The sequence below is a fragment of the Macrosteles quadrilineatus genome, unplaced genomic scaffold (genome assembly GCF_028750875.1).
Source record: "Macrosteles quadrilineatus isolate MER2022 unplaced genomic scaffold, UCM_ALF_1.0 Scaffold_6__1_contigs__length_79288215, whole genome shotgun sequence".
NCBI classification, from domain to species: domain Eukaryota; kingdom Metazoa; phylum Arthropoda; class Insecta; order Hemiptera; family Cicadellidae; genus Macrosteles; species Macrosteles quadrilineatus.
In genome coordinates, this window is record NW_026542599.1 from 75550001 (window position 1) to 75568085 (window position 18085).

The 18085-nt window shown below is 37.0% G+C and overlaps 1 protein-coding gene across 1 annotated transcript in view; it reads right to left on the reverse strand.

Moving 5' to 3' along the window:
* Window positions 1-18085, reverse strand: part of LOC128996170 (heterogeneous nuclear ribonucleoprotein K) — a 55232-nt gene that overhangs the window by 17585 nt on the left and 19562 nt on the right. Inside the window, exons 2-7 of the mRNA XM_054421307.1 lie at window positions 15717-15763; window positions 6153-6247; window positions 4944-5000; window positions 2741-2784; window positions 1439-1514; window positions 600-707 (exon numbers count right to left, since the gene is read on the reverse strand). Coding sequence (XP_054277282.1) covers window positions 600-707; window positions 1439-1514; window positions 2741-2784; window positions 4944-5000; window positions 6153-6245 — 378 coding nt within the window. The 5' untranslated portion in view covers window positions 6246-6247; window positions 15717-15763. The remainder of the gene's footprint in view (window positions 1-599; window positions 708-1438; window positions 1515-2740; window positions 2785-4943; window positions 5001-6152; window positions 6248-15716; window positions 15764-18085) is intronic.

Sequence of the window (18085 nt, forward strand, 5' to 3'; positions counted from 1 at the left end):
CACAAAGTATAGAAATGAGAATTCATTTTATGTACCTCCAATGTTAAGTTTAAAGAGAAGGTTAGCTCAAAATTCACAGCTTCATTAAAATGTTTAAACTGTTGCCAGAATAACTGTTCATTTACTGTTTGACGTTTGCAAGGTTAAATAATTTAAACTACCCAATTACAGAGCCTTCTACTCAATGACCCAACCAGCACAAGTACTCTCGTCTACAAACTGTCCATACAAACTTCTCATCACCAGCAGTTTACTGAAAAACCAAAGCAGACCAATAATCTAGATTCAAAAACAATCTCCGAGATCTTCTTTTGGCAAATCCACTCTTCTCTACAGATGATTTCTTCAGCATTTCCAACAGCATTGTAAATATTAATTTTAAGTAGAAGCTGTATGGGTTGCTCGTTTGGTTTGCTTTCTCTCTATTTTCTGATTTTGTGTTTTTTTTTTTTTGCTGAATCATTTCAGAATGCCTGCCTTTTGTATTGCATTTCTTGCATGTATTAGAATGTTGACAATTAATTAGTGTCGCGTCTTAAAGCATTTTGATTTGCCTAATCCTATTCAGATTTAATCTTTATTTTAGAAGAATATTTTACCTCTCTGAGTTCTTTGACTTTGAGTCCGCCCTTGCCGATGATACAGCCTGCTTGGCTCTGATGTACCAGCATCCTGATGTCCGCATCTTCTCCTCCCTTGCTTCTTGTCTGGAACACAACAAGTCTAAAGTACTCCTGACGGTCTCTTAAAACAAAATAATATCTTAGTCTCTGCTTGATATAGTAACAACCTGGAAAAGTTTGATTGTTACAAACACAAATTACACAAGTTGGGAGGAATTACAGAAAACTGCAAGATCCTCAAAATATGTACAAAGCAAATTGACAATGCTTGAAAATAATAATCGTATCAGCCTATTCATGACAAAAAATTCTTAGGCAGAAAAATATAAACTAATGACAAAATCAAATTCGATTACACCAGATTTATCAGAGTTAGATAGCCTGAAACTTAACATCAATCATAACTTTATTTACTAGGTAAAATAATGTTTAAGTTTTTTAAAATATAACTTATATGATGCCAAACTTTGATTTTCTCCAAGTGAAATTGTTGCAGACTGGTAAAAATTCATTGCCATTGTATCATAATAAAACATATTTCGTTAACTACTTATTCGTATAATTCCACCAACTTGTATATTTCTATTCAAGAGAAAAATACGTTTTTAATGATCAATATTAATATAAAGTGAAGCTATCCAATAAGAATGAGACAACCAGTTCAAAGTAAAATAAATCATTATTGTGATACAAATTAAGAAAAGATTCAATTTATCGGTCACGACCAGTGCAAAATTAATTAACAACAGACACCAAGCGTAAAGGGATTTTTTATTTATTTAACCACCTGAATGATATAAAATATTGAAACTTACATCTTCAAGATTTGGAATCACTTCCTGAATGACTTTGATCACAGTCTCAACATCTGATGCGCTCACTGTCAAAATGCTGAAAGAAAAGTTTATCCATATTAACTTAAGAAGGACCACATCCATTTAGGAAACAGAACCTATCTGTCATCAGCAACTTGTCTTTTGCAAATCAAAAACTCTTCAGTGAATCGTTAAATTGTAATAATTTTGTCTTTCAATAAGTATTTAATAGTTATATTACATTACCAGTCCGGAAAATAGGTGTTTACCAGACGAGTATGGTTGGGAATACTATACGAGTACGGTTAACTCATTGAGGACGAGTGATGAACAATATTTTTTGGCATACTACTCTAAACTTACCAAACAATAATAAATTGTTATAAATCCCTCATATTTCTGCCAACTAAGGACTTAAATCACTACTCATAGGTAAGGTAGGTAGGTAGGTAGAGGTTGTGTTTTCGTTTATTGATTCGTTTGACTTATTTCCAATTTCAACTTATGAGCTGGTGTCCGATTAAAATTCATTACAGTACAGTAGTACATAATGATACCCCATTTGACTAAGCAGGCAGCAAACAGCTGTTCTCCGGACTAACTTAATGCGTGGCAGTCTAGAGTAGTGAAAAATCTATTTACAAAATAAATGCATGACAGATGGATTCGGCTTCACATAAGCACACTATTTTTGATTATTGAAAATATGAAATTTTATAATTTTTTTCAGGATATGGAATTTAAACTTAAATAAGATTGTTCTTCTATTTCAACATCTAAACATACATTTCCCTAATGATTATGAATGAACCTGTTATCAATGAGTGTGGGAAGCAAAATAGTTAGAAATTATAAAATAAACTGTCAAAAGTAATAAATCAATTATGTTTTCACTAACTTTCTAATCCATTTGTTGCCTGTGATATTTAAAAAAGGGTTACATCCAAGGAAATTTGTTTCCCAATAGTTTCTAAAAGCAACAAGCTACATTTTATAGATGTCATGACAAAAAGACCATGTTACTCTCGTTGATACAATTAGCTGAAAGCAGCAAACTTAATGTACAAATTAGAAAATGTAAACAAATACAATGTGTATTATGTATTCTAGTTTTATACCTCAAGTTAAAAAAATTTACGACTAATCAATCAATTTAAATAAAAACACTGCTTTAAAAATAAAATTAATCAATTTCAAGCGATTTGTATGTCTTGATAAGTGAGTCTACTATTACGGCTGTGGGGAGCGGGACCCTGACATGCGAGGGACCCGTAAAGTGATTGATATAGTTGAGGGTATTACCGTTCGGGGCCAGGGCAATCGGGGACAGTAACTGAAGCTTTGAACTGGAGTGGACACATCGGGGCAGGACGGCGAACACCGAGTCAAAAACATAAACATTAATGATATTGTCCCCACAAGTGGTAGTGTGTCGGCGACAGTAAGGTCGACTGTGCTCGCTGTGGACTTGCGGCATCCCGACCCACCAATGATAATAAATCAAACAAACAAAAAACAATAGTTTTTGGTTCTATTAATCTGATGCAAGATTTTTTTTTTTTGATTTTAAATAGTTTCATTCTATTGTAATATCTAGTAAACTATTTTGAGGAAGAGTAAAACCCCTTCTAACAGCACCCAGTAAAACCAGTAGAGTTAAACAACAGATAAATATAAAAAAATCAGAGCAGAAAACGTCACGGATCTTATATCAATGAAACAACCTAATAGAATGTTTCCCGGCATTAGTACTGGATGCCACAAGTTACAGTGATATCAGTGTCGACCTGAAAGCACCGACAACACAAATAGCCAGGACACCCATTAGTTTCCATTCTGTTGAGGGCAGGGGAGGGGCTCGGGGCTCCTTCTGCTATCTCCAGGGTGGGCTGATAGGCAGCCAAAGATTATTGGGTGGTGTGTCTTTCTCTAAGGGAATACATTGTAAGATAACAGATTAGACACAGGGTTAACACATGACCATGTTGTACTTTATGTGACATTACTGTAACAATTATCTTTTTAGAGAACTCTTGATGGGAGTGTAATTGAACATGTAAAAAAACATTTAGGGCTAGAGCATTTAGTTAAATTATCTATTGATTATAAAAATACATTTTAATCAGTTGTTTTACAAAACTACTTTGTTAGCGGGAGAGTTAAAAATGTGTTGTTCTTGATTTCAAATCAGTTAAACTTGACACAAAAGTAGTGGCTGCAAGGTTCTAATCACCAAATAAAAAAAAATTCTTTTGATGCAAAGTTAAGTGACAATGCAGGCCTATATTACTGTTATTAAATTAGTTAACAGCAAATGGCGAATGAAAAAAGACAACATTTTTGTTTGAATCAGATACAGCTGGATTAATCCCATCCTTATATAAACTAAAGGCATTGCATTAAAACCGAATCAAGAGTTCACTATAAAAGCATTGAAGAGGGTTAGCATGAAATGAACTGAATAGTTTCACATATAATAAAATAATATCTATGTTCCCAGCAAAATGTAGGCCTAATAAAAGCAATTGACTAATAACAGGTTTTAATTTTAAATATGGCAAAATTTTAAGTGACACATGATTTAACATTGAATATTAGGCCTACAATGTTGTACATAAAATAACTGGAACTTTGGTATATTAGTGCTGACAGTTTTGGATGAAATATTCAGTATTTTTAAAGAAATTAAAGTGCGCCAAGAAAATGGATTTTGCTAAACATAGGGATGGAGTGGACACTACAAAACATATATATGCTTGTGGAGTTACGATTTATCCAGGGCAATCCTTTATCGCTGGTTCGGACATACTAAACAGGACTGTGTTTAGTGTACAAGGGCAACTACTGTAATCTTCTGGGCTTCCTGTAACGATAACAACACTGGGGTCATTTATCAATCCATTCGTAAACCAATCAACTCAAAATATCCCATACATCTATATCGCAAGGCATTGCTTTTTTGGTGCAAAACCAATACAACACTGAAATTAATTTGAACAAACATAAAATCTGTTTTATTTTAAGTAAACTTGAAAAAGAAAATCCATAGGGTAACTCATTGCGACAAACTAAGAATACTGCTACACAAATTAATGAACTGCCTACATTTAAATTTCATTGGGAACAGAGCCATTTATGAAACAGATAAGTTATTTGTGATTGCAAAAGTGAAAAGTCAATAAACAGAGGACACGACTGCTCAAATTATTGATATATTTTGTGGTCGACTAAGCCTTAGTCAAGATACTAATTGTTTAAAGGAATGAATTTGTCTAAAACCACGCAATATAAAATTTGTATAACTTCCACTAAAGAAGCGTATAATTTCAATATGGTTTTGTGTTACGATTTCAAAATTTCACAAGTTAATTATAAAAAGTCGTGTTATATAATGAATGAGACATTTCCAACTGTTATTTAGGCTTTGATGAAAACTGAACTCTGTCCTAACTGTACCATCTCAACAATGTAGAGGTTAGCTAATCAAAAAGATGTAAGGACTCACATCTGACCGCAGTCTTGATATATTCTTCCCTCCTTTGCCAATGATAGACCCAGCGACCTACAAAGAGAGATTATTGATCAAATAACATTTGACCTAAGAGGGATAAGCTATCTTAACTACTAGGCAAGCCAAACTAAATTAATAACATTTATAACAGATATTGAAACTTAGAACAGAACAACCCTGAGATTTAAGACACATTTCAATTTGTAGTTTTCATGACTGTTCCAGGGAGGCCCCTACAGGAAAGCCCCCCATTCCCAATTGGACCTTGGAAAGAATTCTGTCCTAAAATTGTAGCAGAGGTTTTTTAGTAAAGTTCTAGATATTAAAATTTGATTTAGTAAGTAATCCTATAATGTAGTAGAGGTTTTTTTATACAGTTCTAGACATAAAAAAATTGCTTTAGAAAGTCACCAAACGACTTAAAAAATACCAAATTTCAGGGGCTACCAGAGAGCGTTCTTTGATAGAAAGGAACACCCCCCCCCCTCCTGCGGTAACTCAAATTATCAAAATCAGTTGATTTTGTTGTTCAACAATACAAATGAGAAGAGAAATAAGCATTAGCTAGCTAGTTTTGGTGTGTTTACTAAACAATGAACATAACCTTGAACTTAAAGTTATAATTTTCACGTAATTATGTAGCATTGCTAAATCAGTTTTGCTTTTATTTTTATATCAAAAGAATGTTAATTAGTAGGCCTAAATATAATATAGTTTAATAATCCTCACTGTTATTTACCTTATTATCAGTTCTGGAATTACAATTGAAATTCAAATCCGTTACATCACACTAGTCGTCGTGGAAAACTCATGCGATTGAAGCAACATTGATGGATTTCTCAAGATCATGACATCACTCATGATCATCTACCACGGTAGTGAAACTACGATTATTTTCATAGAATAAAAAAAAATGCAGGTTATGCTAATGCCCAAGGCCAGCTATGAATACATCTTAAAGTTGAATTAAATCAGCGACCACAGAGTTAAACACCACTTTTGCAATAAAAAAGTTATCTATCTAAAAAAATCAACGTAAAAGTCAAGTATTTCGTTGGGTCCCAGTGGATCCTAATATAAGTAATCTTTAAATGGAAGTACAGTATAAGTGTGCTGTAAATACTAAATCAAAGGAACCAAAATAACTTATTTTTCCAATGGATTGGAAAATAGGCTATTTTTTTTATAATATTTTTTATTTACCTTGCTTGGTATGAGGAGTCGAACTTCCACTTCGTCCCCCATACGAGAGCGCTTGAAAGGCCCTCCCATGTTGTTTTCAGAAAACCGCTTCATCCCTGCAAAACAACCAAACAGTCAGTCATCTTTAATAATTAGGCTATTCGAGGTTAGATGAAAAGTAACCAACATTTTTTATAACATATGTAAATTATTATTTTGAGTAGGGGCCTAGGTACAAAATAGTGATTTCTTAGCTTGTCTTTGCAGCATTGGAAAAATTGAAGAAAGCAGCGTATCCACTCTTACATACTATGTCTTACAAGTACCTACCAACCTAGGTAGTTCAAAGGAATAGTATATTTTCCATTAAAGGAGAATCATTATTGAAACTTGATATTTTTGGTCCCCTAAACCTGTGGCACCAGCCCACAGTACACTTTTTTAAGTGTCAGTTAAGGAGAGTCATGGTCCCCGACACCAGCGCCCCAGTATCTATACTTTGTTCACATAATTAAGGAGGTTTTTATTAAGAAATCCATCCGCTCAACCTGACCCCATCTTTAAAAAATAGCCCGACAACTGAGGTTTGCCAAAACGTCAATCAGCTGCAGCATACATAAAAAAAGTGGTGGGGGAACCTTCCCTAAAACTACCCAAATTGTATTAACGAGCTACCTATAGTGTATTATAAGTGAATGAGTCACTGCCCCGACACCACTAGTCCAGTACCAATAGAGGCGACTCATTGTATCGACACCAGCCCTGCAGTTGGCCCTATAATACTAGTGTAGTAACAGTGATGGAGAGTCGTTGTCCTGATTCCAGCCCCACAGTAGGCCCCACACTAGTGTAATACCAGTGAAGAAGAGTCATTGTTCTGACAGCAGCCCCGCATTTGGCATACACTAGTGTAGTACCAGTGAAGGAGAGTAATTGTCCTGACACCAGCCCCGCAGTTGGCCCTATACTAGTGTAGTACCAGTGATGGAGAGTCGTCTTGATTCCAGCCCCACAGTAGGCCCTACACTAGTGTAATACCAGTGAAGGAGAGTCATTGTTCCGACAGCAGCCTCGCATTTGGCATACACTAATGTAGTACCAGTGAAGGAGAGTCATTGTTCCGACAGCAGCCCCGCATTTGGCCTACACTAATGTAATACCAGTGAAGGAGAGTCATTGTTCCGACAGCAGCCTCGCATTTGGCCTACACTAATGTAATACCAGTGAAGGAGAGTCATTGTTCCGACACCAGCCCCACAGTTGGCCCTACACTAGTGTAGTACCAGTGAAGGAGAGTCATTGTCCCGACACCAGCCCCACAGTTGGCCCTACACTAGTGTAGTACCAGTGAAGGAGAGTCATTGTTCCGACAGCAGCCTCGCATTTGGCCTACACTAATGTAATACCAGTGAAGGAGAGTCATTGTTCCGACACCAGCCCCACAGTTGGCCCTACACTAGTGTAGTACCAGTGAAGGAGAGTCATTGTTCCGACAGCAGCCCCGCATTTGGCCTACACTAATGTAATACCAGTGAAGGAGAGTCATTGTTCCGACAGCAGCCTCGCATTTGGCCTACACTAATGTAGTACCAGTGAAGGAGAGTCATTGTTCCGACACCAGTCCAGCAGTTCGCCCTACACTAGTGTAATACCAGTGAAGGAGAGTCATTGTTCCGACACCAGTCCCACAGTTGGCCGTACACTATAGTTGAATAGATACAACTTCAGTATCGGCGTGGTGGGGCTATCTGACGTTCAAGTAAGAGGGAGAACTGCCAGGTTGTCTACCAGACCAATAAGAGCGAGGAGAGCCTGACGCGGTTTCCATAGCAACAGGCGCTGTTGCCATATCGCACAGCAATTCCACGCACGCACGCACATGTGCAGTTCCTCCAGTGTTATGATAGATGACAGTGACTACTTCGACTAAAACAGTATACTGTCCGCGAGAGTTCAGTCTCCTAAGCTCCAAAACAAACATTTTGATGTTGGAATAGTATATTCTATCACCAGAGCCTCAAAAGCCACTTTATGCTCGTGTGCTGAACTATATTCTTCATCATGTTGCATCATCAAACCTAGCTAGAAAATAAAATAATGATTATGTAGAGATAACCTATCAAAACTACTCCCAGCTTGTTTTCAATATAGTAATATTGTGATAGTAATATTTATACATGTTTAAAGATTTAAGGCATAGTGATATTACTGCGCAAAAAAGATAAAATTACAAAATTAAGGTTTATGTCTAAAAAACAAAAACCGTGTGTAATACATTTTAAAGTGAAACCAATTAATCTTTTTTATGATTTTTTTTTTGAATTATTTCTCAATTCCAAATATACTAAGAATTATAGTGCTTTATACATATTATTTCGCGAAATTTTGAGTTTATGCGTAACTTTTTCTTTTAAAAAGGGAAATATGTCCTTTGCCTGTTTGCTCAACTCAGCTATAGTTTTTACATAGGCAAGCAATGGACAAATCAAAACAGAACTCTGTAGGCGAAGACACGAGACTGCACCGAATCAAATGACGCGACCACCCACTCATCATAACAAAGATGATATGAGTAATGATGTTTACAACAGATGTTTACAGATATATATATACAGTATATGCAGTGGGCCAGAGGGCAGGAACTCTCAGTAGTGCCGTTGCGTTGTCTGCGTCCAGTGTTGTTGTCGTGAGTGGTTTTGGGAATTACATGGTGTAATATCGTGTTAAATCTGTTGTTACATATTACGTTGTGTTATCATATTAATTCTGATGGAAAGAAGAGGAGGCGCTAGTGTTAATAAACGAGGGCGTCCTCGCGTTCGGCCAGTGAGACCATCACCTTACACCAAAGTTGGCCAGGGATCTGCTTTACGCAGCCAGTCACGGGAACTTGTGGTTAATGTACGGAATTTTTTTCAGCGAGAAAAGGATAACAGGGCTATCTTAATACCATTAGAGAGGGTAGTAGACAGATCCGCAGCAGCGTTAGGTCTAAATAAAAATACAGTCATTGCAATATGCAAGGAGAAGGAAAAACTTATTAATGAGGTTGGTAATGCCACTACGACCTTACAGACACCTGGAAAAAGGAGAAAGAAACAGAAAACCGTCACTGCCATAGATGGTTTCCAACAGGATGCTATTCGCCGGCATATATATGATTATATTAGGAAAAAAGAGCATCCTACAATTAAAAAACTCTTGATTTCATTAACGGACGCAAATTTATTTAGAGGCAGCAGTTTTTCTCTCAAGAGTGTTTTAGTTACTTTGGGGTTTGAGTATAAAAAGTTGAATCGGAGGAGAATTTTATTGGAACGAAATGATATTGTTGCTTGGCGTTGCCGGTTTCTGCGGGAGGTGAAAGATTTGAATTTCGATAACATAGTGTGGTTAGACGAAACATGGGTGAATACCGGCCACACCCTCGCTCGAGGATGGACTGACGAGACAACTGAAGGTACGTTAGCAGCTCCTATTGGTAAAGGTAGTAGGTTGATTTTGCTGCACGCTGGAACATCTGAAGGGTTTGTTCCTAACTGTTGTTTATTGTTTTCTTCAAAGAAAACCACAGACTACCACGAAGAAATGAACCATGATACATTTTTTAAATGGTTCACAGAATCACTTCTGCCTAACCTTTCAACCCCATCGGTTATTGTTATGGACAATGCCCCATACCATTCCAAGATTTTGGATAAGGCTCCAACACAAGCCAACAAAAAAACAGAAATTCAGGAATGGCTCAGTGAGCACAACATACAGTTTGAGGAACATTTAAGAAAAGCAGAATTATTAGAACTAAGTGACAGGTATAAACCAACGACCCCCAAGTATTTAATAGATGAGATGGCCAAGGCCCAAGGACACAAGATCGTCAGGCTCCCACCTTACCATTGCCATTTCAATGCAATTGAAATGGTTTGGGCGCAAGTCAAGGGACACGTTGCTCGAAACAACAAAGCATTTAACCTAACTGAAATTAAAAGATTAACCGAAGAAGGCATTGGACAAGTGACAAGCGTAGAATGGACGAATATCGTTAGACACACAAAAAAAATAATTTTAGAAGCGTGGGCACAAGAGGGTCTCATTGAAACAGCAGTTGAAGAACTAATAATACACGTGAATAGAGATGACAGTGACAGTGAAAATAGTGACCTTGAGGATTTTTCTGATGAATACAGAGTGCAAACTGACGAAGGGACACAGGAAATATACGTCAACCAAACGTATGCTGATTACGGAGAAGATGATAGCGATGATGACTTCGATGGAATAAATCCACTGCCATCCACATCCACTAACGAAAACGTCCTAGACTTTTCACAATATTAGGTAAGCTTTATTTTGGAGCAATATGTGTGCATTTATTTCAGAAACAATTTTGTATTTAAGATTATTAAAACTTTAGGTATTATTTATTACTATTAGTTTCTTTAGTCGTGGCCAACAAAGACATTTGTCCAGCTTGATCTTATTAGTACTTAACTAACGGTTTTTAAATCTAACCAGTTTATAAAGATAATTTTTTATACTCATAGGTACTAAATTTTTAATTGAACATAATTTTCATTAATAAATTGACTGAACAAAATAAATAGGTAACCAAAATACAGTATCATAAATTTGAACTAAACGTTTTTTGAATAGAATAGAAAAATTTCCTTCCTGGTTACTATAAACTAGCGGAAACTATCAACAGAGACGAAATAAAAGCACACAGTGAAGGGAGCTTTCACACGGTGCGGCGCGCGCCGCACAGCCCAACCCCTACGCTGTCTCATTAGGCAAACTACCTGACCAAGAGGGTGCATCAGTTATTAAGAAATTATATATCGTTGTATCAGAAAATTATATATTTAAAGTTATCACAAAACATATATTTTATATGTTTTTTAATATGTTAAATATGTTTTTTTTTATTTTTTATTTGTACGTAATGAAACATTTTTTTACTTCTAGAATACAATATTTTTAAATATGACGAATTAATTAACTTAACTTATATTTTAAATTAGCCTATTAATTTTATTTGAACTTTTAAGTAGAGTATTCACTGAGGCGTGGTTAATGAGATTTACTCGGGTTGGTAAGTTGGGTTCGTAAGTCGTAATAGTAACGTTGCGTGCGTTTGCGTTGTTGAAAAGTACGCTGGCGCGCATATTCTGTGTTGAAGATAGTTGGGCAGTTCCCGCTCACTGCAGTCGTAGGCCGTCCGCGACAACGCGGCAACACCGCAACAGTAGTCTCCCCACTGCTCGCTACCCCTCCACACCAGGCCGATACGGAAGTTGTATCTATTCAAGTATAGTGTAGTACCAGTGAAGGAGAGTCATTGCCCCACAGTTGGCCCTACACTAGTGTAGTACCAGTGAAGGAGAGTCATTGTACTGACACCAGCCCTACAGTTGGCCGTACACTAGTGTAGTACCAGTGAAGGAGAGCCATTGTCCCGACACCAGCCCCACAGTTGGCCCTACACTAGTGTAGTACCAGTGAAGGAGAGTCATTGTTCCGACACCAGCCCCGCAGTTAGCCATACACTAGTGTAGTACCAGTGAAGGAGAGTCATTGTCCTGACACCAGCCCCACAGTTGGACCTACACTAGTGTAGTACCAGTGAAGGAGAGTCATTGTATCGACAGCAGCCCCGCAGTTAGCCATACGCTAGTGTAGTACCAATGAAGGAGAGATATTGTTCCGACACCAGTCCCACAGTTGGCCCTACACTAGTGTAGTGGTAGTGCCAGTGAAGGAGAGTTATTGTATGAGTGTAATTGCAGGGGCGTGTTTGGCGGCGCCGCGACGGTGACGATGGCGTGTATGGCAGTAGGAGTGGCGCCGCGCGGCCGACGTAACTCCCGCGTATTGATCGTACAGACAGGCGCTCGGTCGGTCGGCCGTCGCTACACAACACTACTCGCCATGCATTTACAGGCCTACTCTACTCCGTGTGGTGCAATGGTGCAATTCGCGACATTCTCGTAGAATGATAATAATCGGGCTTTAATTATAAAGAACTATAGGAAATGCAAAACAAGCAGCAATACAATGTTTATCAACCGTGAACATCGCTAGATTTGTTTTAACAAAATCGCATTCACTTAATTCTTACAACATATCAACTGGAGTATACCAAAATTATGAGTGAGAAAATAAACAGATACGGCTCAAACTATATGCAAGCCTATTTTTAGATCATGTTGCCAAATTTTACTCAAAAACCCATCAACAAAAGAGTATTCAGGGTACCAATACCAAACCCTTTTCACTAATTTACATTAATTAAATCTTAATGTTGTAAAGGCTGAAATAACGAAATAAAATGCCGTATTAAGAAAATAACATTCCCATATTAGCCTATTTGAAAGAGAAAAAAAAACAGGTTGGTTTCAGATACGTACGTTCTACTGGTTGGTAAAAACGCCCGAGTGGATTCCATTAATTAATGTAACATGTGTTTTCGTGAGAATTACACAACTGCCATACTGGCAGGCTGCCACGATAAAATAATAGCTGATAAAATTTTCATTCTGTTAGTTAGCTATAATATATAAAAAGAAGGTTCATGTAGCGAAAAGAAACTATTTATGACTACGCGTACAGTATCTACTATTTCCATTGCATATTTAAAGTAACCACTTCTTCATAACTAATCGTCGCCAGCATCGACGTATTTTTATGTCTTTTTGCAGGTTAGACACGATTCATGCCGATTTATACAGTAAACTGAAAGGTTAAGCTCGGCTCTCAGAAGGCCACCGGTTCGACCCAGAGAAAAATGAATAGCTTTTTGGCGGATCGAAACTGGACTCTGCTTTCCTCGACCCATAACGCGAAATTGTCCTGACTAAGATGATCGCAGTGCTACACAATGCATCTTATTACACCCTACATACATCCTTCAAAACCTACACTTCCTACACTTGGTTTCAAAACAGGCTCACAAGCGTCACCATGTTAATTAATAGAGTAATACCATGTGATTAGGCCTGCTGTTTCAAAATGAATTCACGAAATTGTTTAAACTTCATGGTATTTTTAACTAAAATTTTACTTGTTGACATCTTCTGAAATGCCAAAACGTTAATGTTTTCGTCAACAGCATTCAAGTCACTTAATGGTGTCGTAAGCATTGCGTTTATCTCCAACTAAGAATTATTACAATGACGACCTTCTACACCATTCTAGGTATGATTAGTTAGCAATGAAAATAATTTACTAAGGGCCAAATGAAAAATTACCAATCAAAATTCCCTATTGTCGACACAACCCTTTCCATAATTGTCGATTAAAACTTTCAATCATTAGTGCGCGTGAATCGCAAAATAATTGCAGATTAGACCGTTAACGAGACTTCTTGTATTGAATTCATAACGAAGAAGTCAACGGCAAACTCTTTTTACGAAGGGGATGTAAATGCAGTCGAGGGCAATGTGCTCTGGTAATCGCGTCCCTCGTTAAACTTTATGTTACTACCGCTTTTAACGACAAATTAGGCACGAATTATTTCCATATTTAACATTCGGGGGATTTAAAATGAGCACTCTATTACTTTTCTTTTCGTCAATGCTAGAAGATAGCATAAAAGATCCTTCCTTCACAAACTTTGTAAAATCCCAGTAAAACATTGGCGTTCAAAATGGACGAATTCAAGTAGGCTAAGGTTTATTTTTAGTACTGTTATAAGTTCAGTAGAATCTATTCAGGACCAACTTCGTAAACCACATAGTGAAATATTGTCGTAGATATGGGTAGAATCCACTTGACTGAGTTTTAAATTTTATTAAATTATTGGAATTTTCCGTAGAATAAAGTTACCTACTGAAAACTCATTACCTTCCAACCTTCCTAAAACCCTAGTGAAAGATTGTCTTAGATAACGGATGAATCACATAGTCTACATCTAAACGCAGCCCTCCTCAGTTTTATAATGGTGGGTTTAGTGGGAAAAACCAAATTTTTCTGTACATTCCAACACAGAGAACGGGCACTGCGAGAGGATGGTGCATATTTAGACGATGAATCATGGACTAACTTTAACCAGCGATTCGACCTTCGCTAAGTGTCACGTTATAAATAGGAAAACTTTCAACAGGTATCTCAATTCAAACATCTCCACGAACCGCTTAGTCAACCCAATACCAACTATGCTTAAATATTTACTGTACATTCAATGTCCAATTAAATTTATTAACGGCACAACATTATGATTTATTTATTCTTAACATTTTAGTGTAAAAATAACAATTCGTATTTACGTCAGAAAATATACCGTAGAACACGTGGCAATCAACTGCACACTAAATCCAATTTTAGATGTACAGTATTGATTTTTGAAGTTCACAATCATAACAACCAAAAAACCAGGGAACCAACACACATTCATTCTTTATTCCAGCAAGATAATTATGCAAGGTTTTCCAGTTACATATCTGCTACATCACTAACAGTACCATAGAATTAAAGTATACATTCCATAACAACCCCCAATAGTGGTTACGTATGCGAATTGGTCACACATTTCTAATATTAACTACACCTATCTAGGTATTGTCAACACAAAAAATCACAAACTCTCTTTTCAAATAGCCAACAAAGAATATCCCCTATTATGCCATGCTGATCGACAGGACAGGTCACTGCGTTTTGGGATTTTGACTGACACGACTCCCCACCCCCCGCAAAGATTGCAGTGGGGGTGACTCACATAGCGTGAGGCCGGCCGGCGCCCTCCCTCCTCCCCTCCCACCACCTCTCAGCCCCTAAGTAATTAAATTATCTAACAGTCGGACGCTGCGGGCAACGTCGAGAGTCCTGCATATTTGCCAAGATCTGTGATACAGCAAACAGCCGAGTACCTAGTCGCTACGAACACAGTACTGTATAACCTTAGACTTTTGAAACAAATTGCCGCTTACCCATGTTTTAAATCTGTGGTCCGTTTTAGATAGAAAATGAATAATAATAATGATAATAAAAATGAAAGTAGTGAGACAGAATGCTTGATGTGACTGGCAGATTTCTGTCGAATACGATAACTTGTAACCAAAGCAAACCGAGAGGACACCAAATAACTATATCTTTTAATATTAATCTAATAAATCAATCGAGTCGTTTAGCTAATTTTTTTGTAGATTTTTCCGTCATTACTCATTTAATACGTTTTTTTGTGGGTTTTCATAAAGGAAATGACAAAAGTAGCAATAACTAGGCCTACTTAATTTTAATAACAACCGTAATTTTTACAGTAATGGGAGTTGTAAAGTTAAAAAGACTGTCAATAACATACTCAATTTTAATCTGATTTTCAAAATAGCTACGTGATTGGTATAGAATTTACGATTTTTTCCAACATCGACATAAACAACACAAATTATTTTCATGGTGTAATTGTAAATATTTCCTTCCGTGCAGCATGTAAATAAATTGTCATTTACTGTAGTAGCCTTAGGAGTAGGATATTTCAAGTAGCCTACGAGATAATTCGTTTCGCAGAAAAAATACACCACCGAGTCTTAAAAATACCTTACTATATTGTGACAAAAATAAAGTAGAATAATAAATATTTAACTTACTCACCCACTATTTTGATGGATTCTTACAGCAGAGTGTGCGAAAATGAAATTCTGGAACAGAAAATAGGAAATATAAGAATGACTAACAATAAGTAGGCCCAAATAATGTTTATTGAATAAATGAAAATTTCATGAATTGGTGGCTCAGTCGGTAGCGTCTGGATACGCTACAATCTGGAATATTCGGTGACATGGGCATGGGCTCGGTCCAGTAGGTTAGGTTGACAAAAGAGCGAAATACTGTAGTGTGGAGTGTGGAGAAGACAAAAGCCCCAACAGTCAGTACAGCGGCCGCACGCCGCACGCGACACACCAATACTTCCGGCCAGCTGCCACACCACACCACACACCTTGTGTTGGTGGCACGAGCATCGTCAGTGAGGAAATTAAAAACACAACCCTTTCTAAAACATAATTCTGCAAAACCGTCGTTTCTATAGGGTCAAAGCTTTACACTAGACAACTTTAATATTTAATAGGATGTACCGAAAGTACGTTGCCGGTTGTAGTCCATAGTTGCTTTTTTTCAATTTGGAATTTTTCTACCTAGACAAGCTAGCAATAATTAAGTTTATTGAAACTGTAAAAAACTAAATTGTATGACTACCACAAGGGGAAAATAAGCTGACGATAGTCACGGCGAGTATAATTCAGATACGGCACTGTAAGGCGACTAGTGTTTTGTCTTCTGGTATATATTATTGTTTTGTTTGATAGTTTTTAAGAAATACAACAACGTAATAGTTCATCTTGAGCTCGGGTCAAAAACAGTCACCATTTATGCCCTAGTGACAAGTTACGCTATTTAAATTCAGTGTGAAAACATGTACATCACAATATGACGATTTTATTCAAGTGTTTGAATTTTAGATAATTATTTGCGTTCGTGCTCGGTCAATTAAACAAGCTACGTTTCTTAGTATCGGTAACACCACACGCTATCCTAGAGAATGGAAGCGCATTAAATTAACTTTACTAATAATCGACGTAGAGAATCACATGACTAATCGTCACACACAAGTGTTCCCTGCGATTATCATAGAGTTCGAGCCATCGATGTATAATAACTCCCGTATAACTCTACATCGATGCTTCGAGTACATTGCCATTGACATTGCCAGTCAGTGTAGTTAAGTCAGTTTAGTCATCCCTTTGACATCTAAAATATTTTGGGACAAGAATACAAAAAAACCGGAACTATTGCTATTCCAACAACCCTCAACCACGGAACTAACTTTCCTACGAAAACCACAAGGAAGTTCAGCTACCACATACCGGTACACACTATTTTTTCACCATTTATAACATTACAAATTATGTTGCCACGTAAGGTAACATGTTGTAGGAAACAAAATCACAACCGACCTTTATTTGGGCAAAACCTGAAGTTAAATTGTCTGTTGTGAGTTTGAGGGTCGTAAGGGCAGTGTCATGGAGCCTAGCAAAAAGGGGCTTCTAAAGTACCGAGGATAAAAATGACTCAAATAAACACTCTGAAAGCCCTTATAATCATTCTAATATTCTTCATAAATAAGTGTTAAACCAATGAACTAATCATATTTCAACGTACTAAGCCCACGTAACAGATTTTCTAGAAGCCAGAATCGCGAAATCTGAGCTTTGTAAGGAACAAAACTGGCTGTCGTGACAGTTTGGGGACATATTACTTAAGGGCACTGGCATCTAGCGGGTCATCTCGCAAAGTGGACTGTAAATGAAAGATGAGATTGATATATCAGCTCGGAGATCCGTCTTGTTTCTCCTCCAGCTCAGTCCGACGAGAAATTACATTACGTTGTCCCTCTATCACTGACCGATAGCCACACGCTTTTTGTACTTCTTGTCTTATATGTGTTTGTAAAAACATATTCTGATACTTATAAATTGTTGTAATTATTATTTTATAGTAAATAGCCTACTTTTACTACAACACTGAATGTGAGAATTAATGTGTTGAAAAAATTATTAATTGAGCAAACTCTACGGATACAGTGACAAATTTGTAATTTAGAAAGTTGAAATTTTAATTGGTTGCGGTGTCAATTAAATTTTACACGTGACGTGTGCAAATTCGTTGTCATATTCTACGTGTATAGCATACGTGGAAGCTAAAGCACGTATTTGAAATATCAAATAGCATTTGATATTTCGTTGTAATACATTTCTTTCTGAAGTAACTCTCCGAATCACGCACCGAATTTATAGGATACATTGTTTGAAATAACAGTATTTTAAATTTTACCAGCTACGACATTTCGAGACGAAAATCAATAGTTTAGGAAACGTGTGTGGTCGCTGGAACGATAGACCAGTTCAGATAAATAAACGTGACACGTGAAGATAATCTAAATTACAGATAACGAAATGTTTGCA